At 37.5% G+C, this 17049-nt stretch overlaps 1 protein-coding gene across 1 annotated transcript in view; it reads right to left on the reverse strand.

Annotated features, from left to right (window-relative positions):
* SNTG2 (syntrophin gamma 2) overlaps positions 1–17049 on the reverse strand; it is a 193879-nt gene that overhangs the window by 45336 nt on the left and 131494 nt on the right. The window contains exons 11-12 of the mRNA XM_052809394.1: positions 13263–13301; positions 1914–2030 (exon numbers count right to left, since the gene is read on the reverse strand). Of these exons, the coding sequence (XP_052665354.1) occupies positions 1914–2030; positions 13263–13301 (156 nt within the window). The remainder of the gene's footprint in view (positions 1–1913; positions 2031–13262; positions 13302–17049) is intronic.

A 17049-nucleotide genomic window follows, 5' to 3' on the forward strand; every position in this document is an offset into this window, starting at 1 on the left:
GCCATGGAGACTGGGGGCAGCCCCAGCGCCAGGCACCAGGCTCCTCCCTGGGGACAGGGACCGGCTGAGGCTGGGCCTGGACATGGGCCCGTGGGTGGGCCTGGCTCATCGGGGCCCACGGCTGGGCAGGACAGGGCTGGGGGGAGCTGAAGACCGGCCCTGCTGCATTGCTGGGGCAGGGGCTGGTGGCCATGGGGGGGCTGCAATGGGGTCCTGGGGTGTGGGGAGAGTCGGGGGAGCCCCAGGGAAGGGGGTCAGGGACAGTCAGGGCTGGAGGTGCCCTCAGGACACTGACAGTCATCTTTGAAGTGTGACTTTAGATCCAGGTTTGAGTTCTCCAGGTGGGTGGCTGCTGCAAACGGCCAATTTCCCATTTTATTTTTCTCCCCTGATATAAAACATCTGTGGAATGATTAAATAGCAAGAAAACTGGTTAACAGGTTTTATGATTTATAGGCTCTGTCACACTTACTGGAGCATCTGATTACTGGGATGACATAACTCATTGACCAAAGGGGTGCCCTTTGTTAATTTTTTTGAAAAACCACCGTTTCTACAAAAAAATTGTGCAAAACACAATAGAGTGTAGTAGATACTGACAAGTAACATGGTATGAATACTACCAAACATTCATCCTCACTTGTCTGTTCTTAGTAGAGTGCTGAACATGATAAATGAAGTAGTTTATGCCCAATTAGTATCATGTAGATGGATAGTTTTAATTATATCAAAAATGTTTCTTCAAAACCATGTCTGAAGACAATAATTATAATTTATAAAGGAAAAGCATTCATGTGGTGTGTTATTTATTTGTTTAATATTTTTGTATTGTTTTTGCATTTTAATTGGATTGTAGTAATTGAATCAAATTTTAGTTCCTTGACTTAACATATAGACAAATAGTTTTTAGAGGGGAAAAATAAACCTTTCCCAGATGTGTTGTCTCATTTTAAAAAGAATTCTACTGGCCATTTAAAAATGCTTGAAGTTAATAGGAATCCTTGGATTTAGAATTTCAATCTAGAGAGAGAGAAAATGTTACTGATTGCTTCTCATTGAGGTTCATAAATAAGGTTCAAAGAGTATGTACTTCCCCAAGGTACTGCAGATAGCACACATGTAAAGATCAGATTTTCTCTGGATCAGCTGAAGTAACTGGGAGACTGACCACCTTCTGAGCAAAAACGTAAGAAAGCTGTATAATTGAAATTGCATTCTAATTCCACATTTTATTCTTTTCGATTTGTTTAAAGTGAAGACTCTCCAGAGAAAAAAGAAAGAAAGGATAAAACAATACCATGTGCTAAGTATGGGTCACTTTTTGAGAGTTTAGAATTCTACAGCTCATTTCTGTTTCTTTCTTTTAAATTAACTTTTATGAGGATTTTTTTTAGAGAAGTATTAGATAAGTCATCTGTTGTGAAATAGAATTCTAGTCACCAGCTGTGTAAGTTATCAAAGCAAGATGATGTCATTTGTTTGAATCAATCCCTTGCCTGTGTGCAAAATCCACACATATCTACTAATAGTATGGATGGTGTATTTCATGACGTATCTTGTCTTTAAGAAACCAGGGTAACTACCAACTCATTACATCTACAAGATACTTCAGAATAAATAAGGTAAGAAATATTGGGCCTAACCAACCAGAGAAAAATCTGAACTTAACGACTTTAAAAAGTAAAATACTTACTCCCGATTAGGAATTCTTTGAACTATCCAGCTATGGTAAGAATTTCAGAGGACCTTGAAAGAAGTTAAATATCTAAAGCTTATTGAAATTCAGTGGCAACTATGGCTTTAACTTCTTTTGCAATCTCAGCTGACAACTTCACTTGGTAAGGAAAAACATACCCAGACATAACAAACAGGTTTCCATTTACAATGAAACTGTCACAAAAATATTTTTTTACCGGTGGAGTGCTGAAAATGTAGAAGGATGAACCCTTCAGTGCCAGAAACTTGAATTTGTAGAGCTGAGAGGAATCAGTTCCTTCAAGTCTCTCATTTACCCATCCCATATGTATGACCTGTGAAAGAAATTAATTTAAAATTAAAGCTCTGTTTTCCAGTGGAGCATAAGATATATCTGAATAGGTCAAGTCTTTCCACAAGGAAGAGTGATCATATTAGAATAGGATGCATCATCCCCTTCTTCACATTTGCCTTCCCACCACTAGATCAAAGTCTTGAAGTGTATGGTATCATGCCAGTGTGTCAGAAGTCCTTGAAGAGACTAAACTTACAGTACAGGTTGAATCTTGTCTGAAATAATCACCACTTTAAAAGCCACCTATATATGCCTCAGCAGACTCTCACTTGAGCCAGCAGAAAACCTAGGTGTACTGAAATAGTTCAGCCAGCAGTTTATAAAAAACTTGATCCTACATTATCTATAGCACAGTCAAAACTTCGACATACTGAAATTTCTGTCACATGTACCTCTGAAGAAACACATCCGAACAAATCACGAGATTTATCTGAAATCACACAGCTTTCCGTATGCTCAGGTTTGCCACTGTTAACAAAGTTTCTTTGTCACACTGATTGTCTTCTGGAGCTTACATACTTTTTGAAATATACACTTTATCTCATGACAATTTAGGTTCTTGTAGAATTAAATGTCAAATTTAGTTGTTACACAACTTTGCTCTAACAGTATTACAATACATGTCTTTATATTTCAGATAAATTCATTTTAAGAAAAAATAAAATCAAGAAGTAAGGCCGCATGCTTCCTTTTTCAGGTAAATGCAAATTTATAGAGGAATAATGCCATAGTGTGGTATTAGAATATCATGAATATAGTTACCCACCAAAAATAAAAAATGTAAACATTTTAGGCTTCATTTTGCATACATTAAGAGGAAGATATTGCCCTTGAAACAGGTACTCCAATCTAGAGTGATCCACCAATCTGAATATACAGCTATTGCTGACAAGCTTGCTCATTTTCAATTAAGGCTACGCTTATGGAAAATACTGTTACACATCGGCAGAAATGTCATATCACTTGTGAACATATTAAGCCCACAGAGCTTTGCTGGAAGTCAGTGGAAACAGCCTGAAGAAGGCATTCATTAACTTGCATGAAAAATTCAGCATATGCTCCATGGATAGATTTGGGAAAAATCTGATGATCTCAGGAATGCTTTTCTATTGAAAGCCCAGTGTGCGTACCTGTAGTTATTACCAACAGAGCACAAAGGTGGAAAGAATGGACAGGGAGTAGCTAATAGTATAGATGTATGCTCATACTCTTATATCATGAAAATCTCACACATTGTTTTCTGATTTTGTTATTTAATGTATCAATTACATTTCTTACCAATCAACTTATTCAGAAATAAATAATAAATCATTATGTTGAGCCAGGTTATCCTTCTCTGTACTTTTACCGAGCTCCAGCATTAACATTTTAAGGAGATCTAAGAAACAGCACAACAAATATAGTAGCCTTTCCAATTCTCACTTTGCTATTGTGTAAATTTAAGAACTCTCACCAAAACATTGTTTCTGTAGTAGTCAGCAAATGTTTAGAAACAGGATGTTCAGACACTTCATTACTTTAACAAAAAATACTACAGTATTGTTGATAATCTACTACAAACTCTATTATATATTGAGTTTATCACTGTGGTAATATAATATCAAATAATACAGACAAAAATAATAATGTCCAAATCACAGGGCACAAACAATATAATATACTCCTTTACATTCATCAAGTCATGTTTGCTGACTTGCAATTGGACACCATTTATTAACCTCTAACAGTAGTAGAATCTTTTCTAAAAAAGTAATTTACTGACTAAATTGATAAATTGATAAGCAAACGATATGGCTCTCTATTATGTTCTTCCTTTGTTCATCATCATTATCATCACCATTTATGCTTACAGCAGCACTCACCAAATAATTTTTGAATTATCCTCAATGTTAAATGGCAAAACTAAGTCACAGATAAAGTCTGCAGCTTGCCCAGGTCATTCATCAAACATCATATATTAAAGCAAACATGACACATTCTGAGAAATATAACTATATATCTTGTTGCAAACCGAAGATGTTAATTTAATATATTAAAAGAAGGAAAATATGAAGTTCTTATTTGAAACACAGGGCAGGATGATATCAGAAGACTGGAATTCCACTTCTCAAGATTGTGTTTTCACTTCAAAATACACATGTGATTTCCTGTGATTGACAGGAAAAACTTGATTTATCTAGTTGGCAGAAACCACAGGTTGGCCCGTAAGCACTGGTCCTAAGTACCAACAGCAGTGCAAAAGACAACCATACTGTCTTTGAATAAAACTCTAAATTTAGAAAAAGGGCACTGAATCTCTCTAACTGGAGTAAAATGAGATTTGTTTTTCAATGAAAATATGGTTTATGTCAAAGTTTTCCATCTGTGAAATGGGAATAATTTCCTTTACTTATTTTATGGAATTCGTGTGAAGGCCCTATCACTGTTATATGCTTATCTATGGCTGTAAGATGTGATAGGAGCACCAAATGTTATAGCCTTGACTTAATGTAGCAATTAATCTTCTGAATAATTATCTTGAGTACATATTTAGCCACAAACACAAGACTGCATTTTCTAATTAGCTGCAGACATATTTTTTGGGCATGTGTTCTAAGTGTTTTACTGACATGGAACTGTATTGTTATTTTTATTGCAGCCACAGTGTACTGTGATCAGTCTACCTGTGGCAGATCAGAATCAAAAGACTTGGGTTGAAGTATACCCTTCTCCTTACGACAAACATATTTTTATAATTATTAAGAGCTATAAACTCAATGTTAAGCTGTTCTGTATGCTGGAATTTCTTTCAACCTCAGACAAAAAAAAGAATGATACAAAACCACATTCACTGGACTAGATTTTGGGGGAATAGTCTTTCTCCTCACTGAATTATTACAACATTGTAATATCACTCTTGATCCATATGGATTGTGATAAGGTCACCTATTCTTTCCACTTACCAAAGTCTACACAAAACCAAACACCAATACTTCAGTTACATTTTGAATACATTGCACTGAATATTACTCTGCTTGATTGAAACGACTAACAGAAACTCCAATTCCAGGAAAAAAGAACTTCAATCAGAAAAGAACAAATAATAGATCATCAAAGCAAAGAGAAAGTCTTAGAACCCTTAAAAATATAAAAAGACCCTTTTTGTTTCTAAATTAGATTATAATTCCCAAGAGATATCAGAAACTGATTAAAAGTTTTTCAATTTTCATTTTCTTTAAAACCCTTACGTAGCTTTGCACTGTCAACATAATTTGTGGAACAAGGAAACAATTACATACCTCAGAGTAGAAATAAGAAAAAATGGTCTGCTGATTTATATCTTACCAAAGAAAATAAAAACTTATCTGGAAAAACTAGCTAGTATATAAAAGCCCAATGTCATTAAAAAAACCAAAAACCAAACCCTTCCAAAAGTCTTTTAAATCCCAAGATTACGGTTTGTGTCTTAACACCATGAAATGCTTATGTAAGTATTAAAGGTGCTAGTAAACAAAATGTTGCAGCATTTCCTGAACTTTCTAAAAGACACCTATAAAATGAATGCCTACATCAACTTGTTCCATTTTTTTTTAAATGAAGATGTGAAAAAATTCAACAAGTAGCACATTTGTAGATCAATTCAGAATTTGGAGAAGAGTATCTCTGCAGAATACTGACTGAAGTCTCAGTACATATATACATTTAGGAAGAGAAATATAGTACAGCTAGAAGGCACGCAAGCTTTTTGTTTGTTCATTTGTTTTAGAATTTTTGTGTATTTAGGAGAAAACCAAGGGTTGAGTTGATTTAAATACGGATTGCTCCACCAGATGTGAAAGACTGGATGAGATACTTTCTTGGGGAAGAAGCAATAGTCAGGCTAAGTAGGTGAAGAAGGATTGCTACCGGAAGGTAAGTGGTGAGCTCAGTGGGTTTAAAGCTGCATTGCTGTCATTTGCATGGGTTGGGGAGAACAGGACAGCAAGCTAAAAAGTAAGTACTAATGAATATGAAAGAGAAAGAGGAAAAGACAAAGCAAAAGACATTTAGGAGGAGAAAGAAATCAATTTAGTGAGACCAAAAATAAAGAAACAGGAGAAAATATGAAATTAAAATGAAAAGAACAAAAGGAAGGACACTATACAAATATATAAAGAGGGGAAAAACTGTTCTGGTATTTAGACTGAAACCTGCCATTTGAAGTTTTAAGCAGTGCTCATAAGGCATAACACTACAAACTATCCCATTCTCAGCATTGCTTTCACCACTTTATTCCCATACTGCATAATCAATTTGAGACTGCTATTTGAAACTGCGTGGAAAATTACCCATACATCTGGAAAATTACCCATACATCATCGATGTATTACTAAGTTTCTAAAATGTTCTAATACACTTTCCAAAAGTTCCTGTAGGAACAAAATGAGCAATGGCACTCATTATGAGGAGATAAAACAAGTCACTAACAAAATGTAATCCAATCATAGCAGATAAATGAAAGTTCTTATTTGAGCTTATTGTTTTCCTACAGCAATAAAGTGTCTAGATGCTGCAATGCCTGGAAACTTAACATGTGTTACTTTTAATAAAGCGATCGGTACATTTTGTATATAGTACTTTTAGTTAAATAGTTATGAAAAGTAAATGATGCAAAAGGCTCCAGAGGGAAATGAAGAAAGAAAATCAAGTAGATCTCTGATGTATGACATGTCAGAACAGATGGGGACACTTATGTAATTAAAGTGGGATAAAATTCTAGAACAGATGCCAGCATGGCCTGCAAGTTAAGAACAAGTGTCATACCATGAAGCACAATGGAACAACACAAAATTAGGAAAGTAAAGACAAGTACATCTTGAGGTAGCTTAAGTAATTTTTTTTTGGTCTTTTCCAAAGCAAGTGGTAGACTGCATGTTTTGAAAAGTACAGATACTGGAAAAGCAGTCCTTTCACATACGTAATGATTAACTAAAAACAAAAAAAAATTAAAAAAAAGTTTGGAATGCTAGAAGTTTTGATACATTACATTAATAGTTTCCATTGTACATCAGTTGCATTCAGTTATGTCCAAATGGCTACTATTCAGAACATAATGCATATAGTCCTGCTCCCTTTCTACAGGTGTATGTTGTAAAATTATAGTCTGCAAAAATCTAACTTTACCAGACTAACAATTAGGAGAAAGTAATTTTATTGTTATATGGTGTATTTTTAAAACATTTTTCTCTGTTTTTGAGAAAATGAAAAAAAAAAGAAAAAGAGAAACTAGTCTTACAAGAGTGTGTGCAGGGTTTCTTTAGTTCTGCAGGATGAAGCCAAGCAAACATGTTCATGGCATACGTGGGGCAGCAGTTCTACTATGAGGAACAATGGGAAAACCCTCCATATTTGAAAAGTTCCTTATTTAGAATTAGGATCATGTAATTACCAAAAACAGAGTGGAAAGGAGACTTCTGAGAAATTTAGTACATTACCCTCTCCAAAATGCAGTACCCATGCTAAAAAAAATGCTTCCTTAATGTCCTGAGGATCTCCGGTAATGGAGACTTTGTAATTTTTCTCAACAATCTATTCTAGCACTTTATTCCTCATGTCAAACATAACTGCTCTTGCTGTAACCACAGTTTAAGAACTTTTTTGCCCTATCCATTAAAGACTCAAATGACTCAAACTGCTTATTCAGTTCAGAAATGGAGGAAAAATCCATGAACAAGAATATGTAGCTTGTGAGGCACCATTCCTTGCTTCTTTTCATGTTATTCTCTGAGCACAAAGCCATCATTCCTGAATATTTTTCACATACCTCTTTCCCTGTCTTTCTTTCAACCTGTCCACAGAGGCCATGGAAAACCTCTGGTCAATAACTTTTCAGAAACATAGTGCACAAAATCAGATGCAGTACTCCTGCCAAGGCCTTACAGCAAAAGGAACGCTTTGCATGTCTTGCAGTAACTCACTTAGGTACAGCCCACGATGCTTGCCTCTTTCTCAAAAGCCACAAAGGAGACATGGTTGTTATGGCATGCAGGTAAATGGCCAGCCCTGGCCTGATGTTAAACTGACAAGGTAACAATGTGAGAAACTACTGGACATTGCATACAATGCAAAGGGAGAAGTTCGCTGGCTATCTCAAGCCTGTGGTTATACTAATAAAACAATAAGGAGATAAACTAGCAGGTGAAATATATGAAAAGGAAGTGAAGAATGGGTGAAGAATGTCAAAAGATAATGAAAAAGGGGTGCTGACTTACAGACAGTGGTGGTGGTATCACAGATTAAGGCTGAAATAACTAAATAAGCATGTAAAAAACAGAAAAAACAAGAGCCAATGAAGAAGGAGTAAAACATGGGTAGGTTCCTTACTTGGGAGGGGGAAAAAGGAATATAAGGTACACCATATGAATGGGGTTTTTGGGGGTCTCTGTTGATCAGCCCTGTACCTGATTACCACAGGCTGATGTAATAATATAATGTAATAATAAATCGTAACAATGAACCTGTTGTTTTTCTTATTGTCGCTGTCTGACTGGCTTCTGCAGACAGGGGCATCTGGGATGGCCTCCCTAAGTGCTAGCAAGGCAATGGAGGATGGACCAAACCTCCCTAAAAGAATTTGCATCCCCAGATACTTTTCAAGTATTTTCTAGCAACATCTTCTCCAGTTGTTTCCCGCAGCCTCTCACATATACTTGATTATTCTTGTCTATGTGCTGTACCCTAATTGGCTTCCACCCTGTTTTTCAGATTCATTCTTCAATATGTCAAGATCATTCTTAGGTCTAAAACTGTATTTTAAAGCTTCATGTCTGCAAAACTAGTAGGCTTATTTTTGCTAATGCACTGTAAAGGAAGTATTCAAAGGAATGGGATCCAGCACAGACCTTTTCAGGACTTCTAGTGATTATGTCAGTTTTGAAAGTGAATCATTTATACCTATTATTGGATTATCCAACAAAGTCTGTACAACCAAATCCATATAATACTTGTTTAAAGTATTGTCATGTCAAGAAATGTCATAAACCTTACTGGAATCGAGATACGTTGCAGCAACCACCTGTCACCCATCCACAAGATGTGTTCTACTATCACAGAAGGAAATTAGATTGGTTGTCACTATTTATTCTTGACAAATCCTTCAGGGCACTCATTCGTTATCGTGCAGCTGCATACCAATATTTTGTTTATTTATTTCAAAATTCATTCTAGACATTGAAGTCAAATTGGCTAGTCTCTAATTCTCCAACTTCTCTTTCTTTTTCCATTAACAGCCATGATTTTTGTTCTTTCCTAATGTTTTGAGATGTCACCTGGCAGACACAAATTCCCTGAAATATGTTGACAATAGCTCTGAGACTACTTTGACCAGTTTTTCAAATATCACCAGGCATTAAAAGCATACATACCACCAAAACTTCCCTTTGTATTGTAATCTGAGATTTTATTGGGGTTTGCTAGTATTATGTGCAATAACCATCTTTTGCAGTTGACCTTTTTAGTGAAGGCTGACCTCTGATATGCTGAGTAGAAGACAAACATTTTCCTTTGTCTTCTTCCTATTAATGCACTTAGAGGGTAATTTTTTGTTACCCATCTATCCCTTGCTGGTTGCATCTTAATCTGTGTCCTGGCCTTCCTGGTACTATCACATGCTATGCTTTTACAATCCTTGTCTCTAGATTGCATTTTCTGTATGATTTCCTCTGGAGGTCAGTGAAGAGGTCCCTGCAAAAAATCAAAACAAACAAGGGAAGAGACATCCTAGGAAGTAGTGAAAATCTGTTTCATAGCATCACAAGAAAAAATATACATAGTCTTAATATCTGATCAGTATTTTCCTATTTCTGCTGAGATGAAACTGTATTGTTTTAGTGAAGGACAGGAAATTATCATATTAGTCTTAAAAACATAAAAAAACACCCAGTAAACAAAATAAAGAACCTTGCAAGTAGTTTTTCTGTACAGAGAGAGAATTACCTAATTTACTGTTTCATAAAAAATACAGAGCAATCCAGTAGTGTGTATCTTTTTGAAAGTCAAGTCCCAAATCTAACTGCCTACGGATAACACAGAATCAAGTGCTTTCAAGTCTCTCACTGTAATAAACTAAATCAAGCAGAATCAAAAGGTATAATATTTGGAGAATGGTGGCTGTAAACATCCTCCACACTCAATAAAATAATGTACAAACTGGCTCAATCCCCCTCTCTTCTTGTGGAGCACCAACATGCTCTAAAAGTATGCAGTGTGTAAATGCCGTGTGCTTTGTCATCTACACAGGTTACATATACACTTAAAGCCAGAGCTTCAGCAGTGGTACTTATTTAATACCTTTCAAATTTGTGTAATCCCTGTTTATTTGTTAAAAACCCTGTAGTCCTCAACAGACTAACTAGCATGACCTGCCCTGGGATAACCAGAACTCTCCAAACAATTCCCAATTTAAGCATTAGTGGGAATAATTTCCAATAGGCAGTTTAAATGCAGACACCCTGCTTTGGTGGGAGAAGAGAATTTAAATGTGTGGAAGTAGTCAGACCATGCCAATTAATTTCATGACCTTGTACTGTTTATTTTAACAGTACAAATATATTCATAATAACTACAACTACTACTACCTTTCCTACTGCCTCTTTCTATCTTTGGATCATAGACACAGGGCAAAGTCCTAACTTTATTTGACACCTTTTGGCAAAGAGACCCATAAATACAGCTGGTTTAGACCTGGGAACCAATATCTTAGTCCCTTCACTTTCCAATTTTCTTTAGTTATATGCCCATGGAATTCATCATGTTCTGGAGACTCGGTTTCCAGTAAAACCAGTCAGGGGCAATATGAAAGACAAGGAAGAAAGCCAGGTTTAGCAAAGTAATTTTTTACATTCTTAACCCTGAATCTCAGTTTGTTAATGACCTACGAAAAACAGAATCTGAACAAAACCTATCCTGATCCAACCTTGTTCCTTTACAAAAGATTAAGTTGGACTCTAAAGGCAATGAAGAAAACTCACCACAGGTGACACAATAATGAAACTCTAAGGACCTGTTTAATTCTTCAGGAATGTCCATACTCAAAAGCAAAGATAAATTTGCAGCTATCAGCGATTTTACTTCAAGGAAGCTCTTCAAGTGACCTTCAATCTCTTAAGCTTATCCTTTCTCTGAATTTTAAATCAAGTGCATTAACAAGAGCCATTCAGGTTTGTACAAACATTATGTAACTGACATTAATAGGCTCCATTAATCTAGGGCAGATCAAGTTCTCTTCTGTTTTCAGTTATCATTGCCAAGTTGTCTTGTATTCCTCTGTGATATATATATATATATATATATATATATATATATGAGAGATTCACATTTTGGTTGCTTTTAAAGCAAATTTTGACAGGACATTTTAAAGTCTGAATTTTTCACATTGCTCCTTTAAAATATTATGGTTTATTTACTAGATCTGCCCAAATTCATTATAAACATTATTTTTTCTCACTTTTTGGCGGAGAACAATCCAATGCTTGTTGCCGTCAGTCCCACCTTAAATTTTCAACTCCTGAAATTAAGGTCCTAATTGTATCTTCCCTTCTTTTCATACTTGGAATGGAAAAAGTGGGATAGGCTTGTACTGCCTAACTTTAGGCACCTACTTTAGATGATACGCTAAGAGGCTACTCTTTTTAGGACCTCAGTATAGTCAAGACAGAAAAAGAGGCTCCTATAAAGGATGATTTAAAGTGTTGATAGCAAGTTCCACATTTGAACATCTCTCTGGAACAGAAAAATTTTCTGCACTATCTAGGCAGTTTATGGAGACTAGCCCGTTTATTTAGGAAATCAAATTAGGTAGTGATAGGTTGTATGACTGTCCCCAATATATTTTAAAAATTGAGGAAGAATATGTCTTCCTTTTTTCAACTAAACCCTTTATGTGTGCCTAAACTGATATGAATAAACTTTGAGTAGTTACTAAGGTACTTGTAGTAGAGAGTTCATCCAACAAAAGATCCAAATTCAATACCTTTTCCCCTGGCATTCATAATCACCTGTTTTTCATATCAGTTTAATTAATAATTAAAAGCCATGGCAAAGAGAGTAATTAAATGCTCTCTTCTAATAAAGAATAGGTATTTATTTTGGTTTTGGGGGTAACCTGATTATTTACTATACATAGAATTAAAGTCTGTAGTGGTTTTTGAGGTACATTTTTTTTCAAAGTACCAACCCAAATATAAGAAAACAGTTTCCTGTGTAAGAAAATGTGAATGGTTAAATATTTTTAATAACTCCTAGGACAGTCTATAAATGTCCAAGTACATTTTACAAATATGATGACAAAATGGTGACATACGGAAGAATATACAAGCTGTCAAACTAATAAATATTTATTTGACCCTGATATGAAGAATTTTTGACTCAGTCTTTGACTTCTGTAATAAAATTCCATAATAAATTTCTGCAGTAAACCACTATAAAAGTCACCTTGCCTAATTTTCACTTTTATAATCTACAAACCCATTATTTTTTGGAAACAGCAGGGATTAGGCTCTTTGTTCCTGAGTAATGACTCAATGCCAGATTGATGCAATGAAAGCACATGTAAGTGAAACTCATTAGTTTTATAACACAAGCTTCAAAGTACTTTCCAGAATTACAGAATTAGCCTGGAAAATGCTACTATTATATCTTACAAAGTAAATGAAAAAACTCTTTGCAATGCTACAAGAAGTAAGAATACTTCCCAATGCAGTAAATTCATCTGGATCTTCAGGATATTTGGTTAGTTGGAGCAGAAGAAATATCTCATCAGGCTCCTGAGCTCCAAAAGTCCCAGACAAACAGTCATGGCAAACGTAGTCTGCTCAGCATGACACATGCAAAACAGATTGAATTTGTAATACACTCCTTGGCTATCTGTGCACCGTATGTGATATAAATACAGAGTTACCTTGTTAGACTCACTGCTGCAATATTGCATGCAAACATACACTATGCTTTCCAAGACCATTTATTTCATGGCTCCATCTAATCCACTTTTTAGGTCTACAGTGGAGGATTCTACTCATTACTGTGGTTCAGTAACAATCTGCTGTATTAAGTAGGTCATTTCAGAACTTCAAACCATAGAAAGCTTGGTTTTAGACTTTTAAAACTGACTAAATGTGTGCATGTAAGCTCTATAATTGTGCAACTTAACGCAATGACAAGAATTTTAAAAAAATGGATAATATAATGAAAGTCTTACCTGGTCTGAGGGAGAACAGCATTTATTTGCCATTTTCATCTATGAAAGAGAGATGGAAGAATACACAGAGTTATTAATATGCTTAAGAGTTTCTGTGATGCAATTAGCATTGACTTAGTTATTGAACACTGTAGTAATATTTCCAAATTATATGTATAAGAAATTAAATCATTCAGTGCTTAAATACTAGATTTCTACTATTACACTAAATCTACAAAACCAAGGACTCAAAAGACGGGAAGCCTTTTATCAGAGTTTTCATTAAATCCTTCATAAAGATTTGCATTTATGAATTTAACTTTGCCACTCCAAGTGAAAATATTATACTGTATTGTAGACACCTCACTTAGGTCTCAGTTAAACAATTGCTTAAGCAGATCTATAAATGAAGCATGTGATTAAGTACTTGTGAAATGAAGGCCATAGAGTGTAAGTTTAAAGATGAAGGGAATATTGTTTAGGCTTTCCTTTTAGTTTACTCTTCAAGATAAAGTTACATATCTTTCTTCTTCCTCTCTGTTCAGATAATGAAGAGTTTTGTTGATTTTGGCTTTTCTTTGGCAGTCTTAGTTTACATAGATGAGTGGTGGACAAACCCTGATATTCCGTTCTTTAAAACACAGTATTAGTAAGTGTAGTAACGATATGGAATCTAGACAGAAAAAGATTAGACTGGAAAGACAGACTCCCCTATATGCAAGGATGTAAGCTTCAAACTGTCCTACAGTCGAGTACTTCCAAAGGATCTTGTCATCAAAAAGGCCGTTTTATAACAAATGAAAGGCTTGTGATAGAAGACCAAAAGCTATAGCTATGCACAGGGAAAACTGCAATTGCTACAGGAAAAGAGCAGAAGAAATCCAGGGCTACCACTTTTATCTTGGCCATACCAGATCTGTAAGATCAAATCTGTGGATCATCTTCGGAAGCAGAGCATGTCTGCAGTCTTGTAGCTCCATAAATATGGTAATGCCATTGCTTGTTGTGGTGGGTTGACTCTGGCCAGCAGCTGAGCACCCACACAGCCGCTGACTCCCTTCCCCCTCCCAGCAGGAAGGGTGAGAGTATAGGAAGAGCAAAAGCAAGAAAACTTGTGGCTCAAGACAAAGAGAGCTTAATAAGTGAAGGAAACAGGACAAAACCAACTGATATAAAGGTAATCACTCGCTACCTCCCACAAGCAGACTGACGCCCAACCAGTCTCCAAGCAACAGCCACCTTGGACAAGAAACCCCCACCTTCTTTATCTGCTACATCACTCCTATTGCTAAGCACAATGTTATATGGTATGGAGTATCTCTTTGGCCAATTTGGGTCAGCTGTCCCAACTGTGTCCCTTTCCAATTCCTTGCCCATCCCTCGCTGGGGGAGGTGGGGTGTGTCAGAGTGAGAAAAAGTCAAAAGCCTTGATGCTATGCAAGCACTGTTCAGCAACAGTCAAAACACTGGTGTGTCATTAACATTGTTTTAGCCACAAATACAAAACACAGCACCATATGGCTGCTAAGAAAGTTGCCTCCATCCCAGCCAGACCCAGTACACCTGTAAGAGGCCAACAGGCTTTGCGTTATGCTCATGACACAGACCTCAGGATGTCAGGGTTTGTCTGGACTTGTCTTGGACTGTTTGCAGCTGTATTACAGCTTGTTTAGCTATAAAATAAACATCTAATGACCATGAGACTACTGCCTACTTGATTTTAGTAAAGTACAGCTGTGGGATCTAACGACATGAATATATAAAAGCTACAGGTATATATATAAAGTATATAAAGTGTATATACTCACACACACTTGTAGCTAACAGATGGCAATAACACGTCATTATTCTGTATACAGTGAATTATCTACAACTGTAAACAAAATGACCCTCGGACAAAAAGCAATGTGGAGGAGTACAGGATGACAGCAGGAGCCTTGGCTGTACGGACAGAGGGTGATACCAAGGCTCAGGGCTGTAGGAACTCACCAGTCAATCCTAACCCATCATGGGCCATCAGGGCTTCTTCTCCCCTACACGCTCACTTTTGCAGCCTGTTTGAACTGAATTGTGTGGTCAAATGGTGCAGGTGTGCTGGTGGGTCAGACAGCTGGGAGCGACTGAGGCTCTGGGGATGAGGTGGCCAGACCTGCTGGGAGCCTAGGGCATCTGCCAGACCTGGCTGTTAGCTTGGGTAGAGTGCTGGGAGAGCCTACCAACGCCTTGAAGGGGCCCTGCCATGCTCCCTACCACCTCCCAACCACCCCAGAGGAGGAACGGGGACCACCACAACAGAGGGGGGTCACAGCCTGCAGCTGCTGGCTCCTGCACCATAGCACAGATGAGGACTGGTGATGAGGATGGAGCTGACATGCAGCTGCCAAGCAGACGGGGGGGGGCCCAGCAAGGTTCCTTGCAGCTCTCTCGCACAGCTCTGCCTACAGCAGCCTGACCCCAGGCTGCATGGCTGCAGCATGCCAGAGGTGGCCTGGAGCACTTTGGGCGGGGGAAGAGGTGGCAGAGCTTCTTGGTGCTCTCAGGGCCCTGACAGTACCAAATCAGTGGGAACTCAAGAACCCCACTCTGTAACTTGGATAAAACACGTTGGTGACATGCCCGGTGTTGCAGAAGGAGGCAGACCTCACCAGCCTGATTTGGTAATAGGCTTAATCCTGAGCAGTTGTGCAGGACATAACGAGAAGGCACCTGGAAGGCTTTAAGGTCAGTATGAATGCCATCACACCCTACCCATATTCAGCTTCAACCTTTCTCCAGTGCTTCAGACACAAATACATACACAAAGTAACTACACAGAAGCCATGTTACACAGACAGAAAATAATATGTTCTTGCAGGTGGCCAAAGACATGCTGAATAATAACATGATTATAGCATAAACCAGTGCAAATAAACAGGGCTAGTGGGGATCCTGTCTCCTTTCACACTCTTTTTTGGTTCAAACTACTTAAGCTCCCTATATGATAGGAAGAAATTTGGGGGTTTTGGTTTTTTGTTTTTATTTATTTTATTGTGTTTAGATGTGCCTGGAAAAATGTGTGTTAGACTGGCCATGCAGGTTTTCTGCAGAATGAGGGTAGAGTATTGTGAAGAGCACCCTCATAACCAGTCCAGCTTCCTGTTGGTAAGGGCAATAGGGAAGAATGCTTTGGACTCCACAGCTATTCACTGCACAGTCTTAGCTCATTCCCCATTCAAAGCAGGGATGGCTGCAGCCCTGATGTAACTGTGGGGGGAGAGGAAAGATCTCCTTCTGCATCACATTATGTCCCTATGTCATGGAGCTGAGGAGAGAAGTATGTGCTCTCCACTTCACCTGGCACCACATGTTCTCTACATGACTCCACAGCTGGTGCAGAGAGACAGGAATACAAATGGGATATGCTACACCTTGCTGGCAGCGCATGAGCTTTCAGCACTGCAGTACAGTAACGGGAATTGGAGACAGCAGGGGAACTAAAACCAAAAACCTGGATCTGCAAAGACTGTGGGCAACTTGGAAAAGGAACTATTAAGTGGTTGTAATTCCTATACTCTGTCCGAAATGAATACATATGGGGCAAGAATGGGGATGAAATGATTCAGAACCATATACCTAAATCTAAATACCTCCCGGGCTGGGATTTATCTCACTTAACTTTGGCAAGCCAAAAAAGGAAAGAGTTATACATCTAATATACCTATATTCTCATTCCAGCAGACAGCAGAGAGAGAGAATGATCTTGACAGGCACCTTTTTTTTTTCCTGGCCATAAGAGGATCCTATGCGACTGCTTGTTGCTTCGCTAAAT

Source organism: Harpia harpyja, chromosome 15, assembly GCF_026419915.1.
Source record: "Harpia harpyja isolate bHarHar1 chromosome 15, bHarHar1 primary haplotype, whole genome shotgun sequence".
NCBI lineage: Eukaryota > Metazoa > Chordata > Aves > Accipitriformes > Accipitridae > Harpia > Harpia harpyja.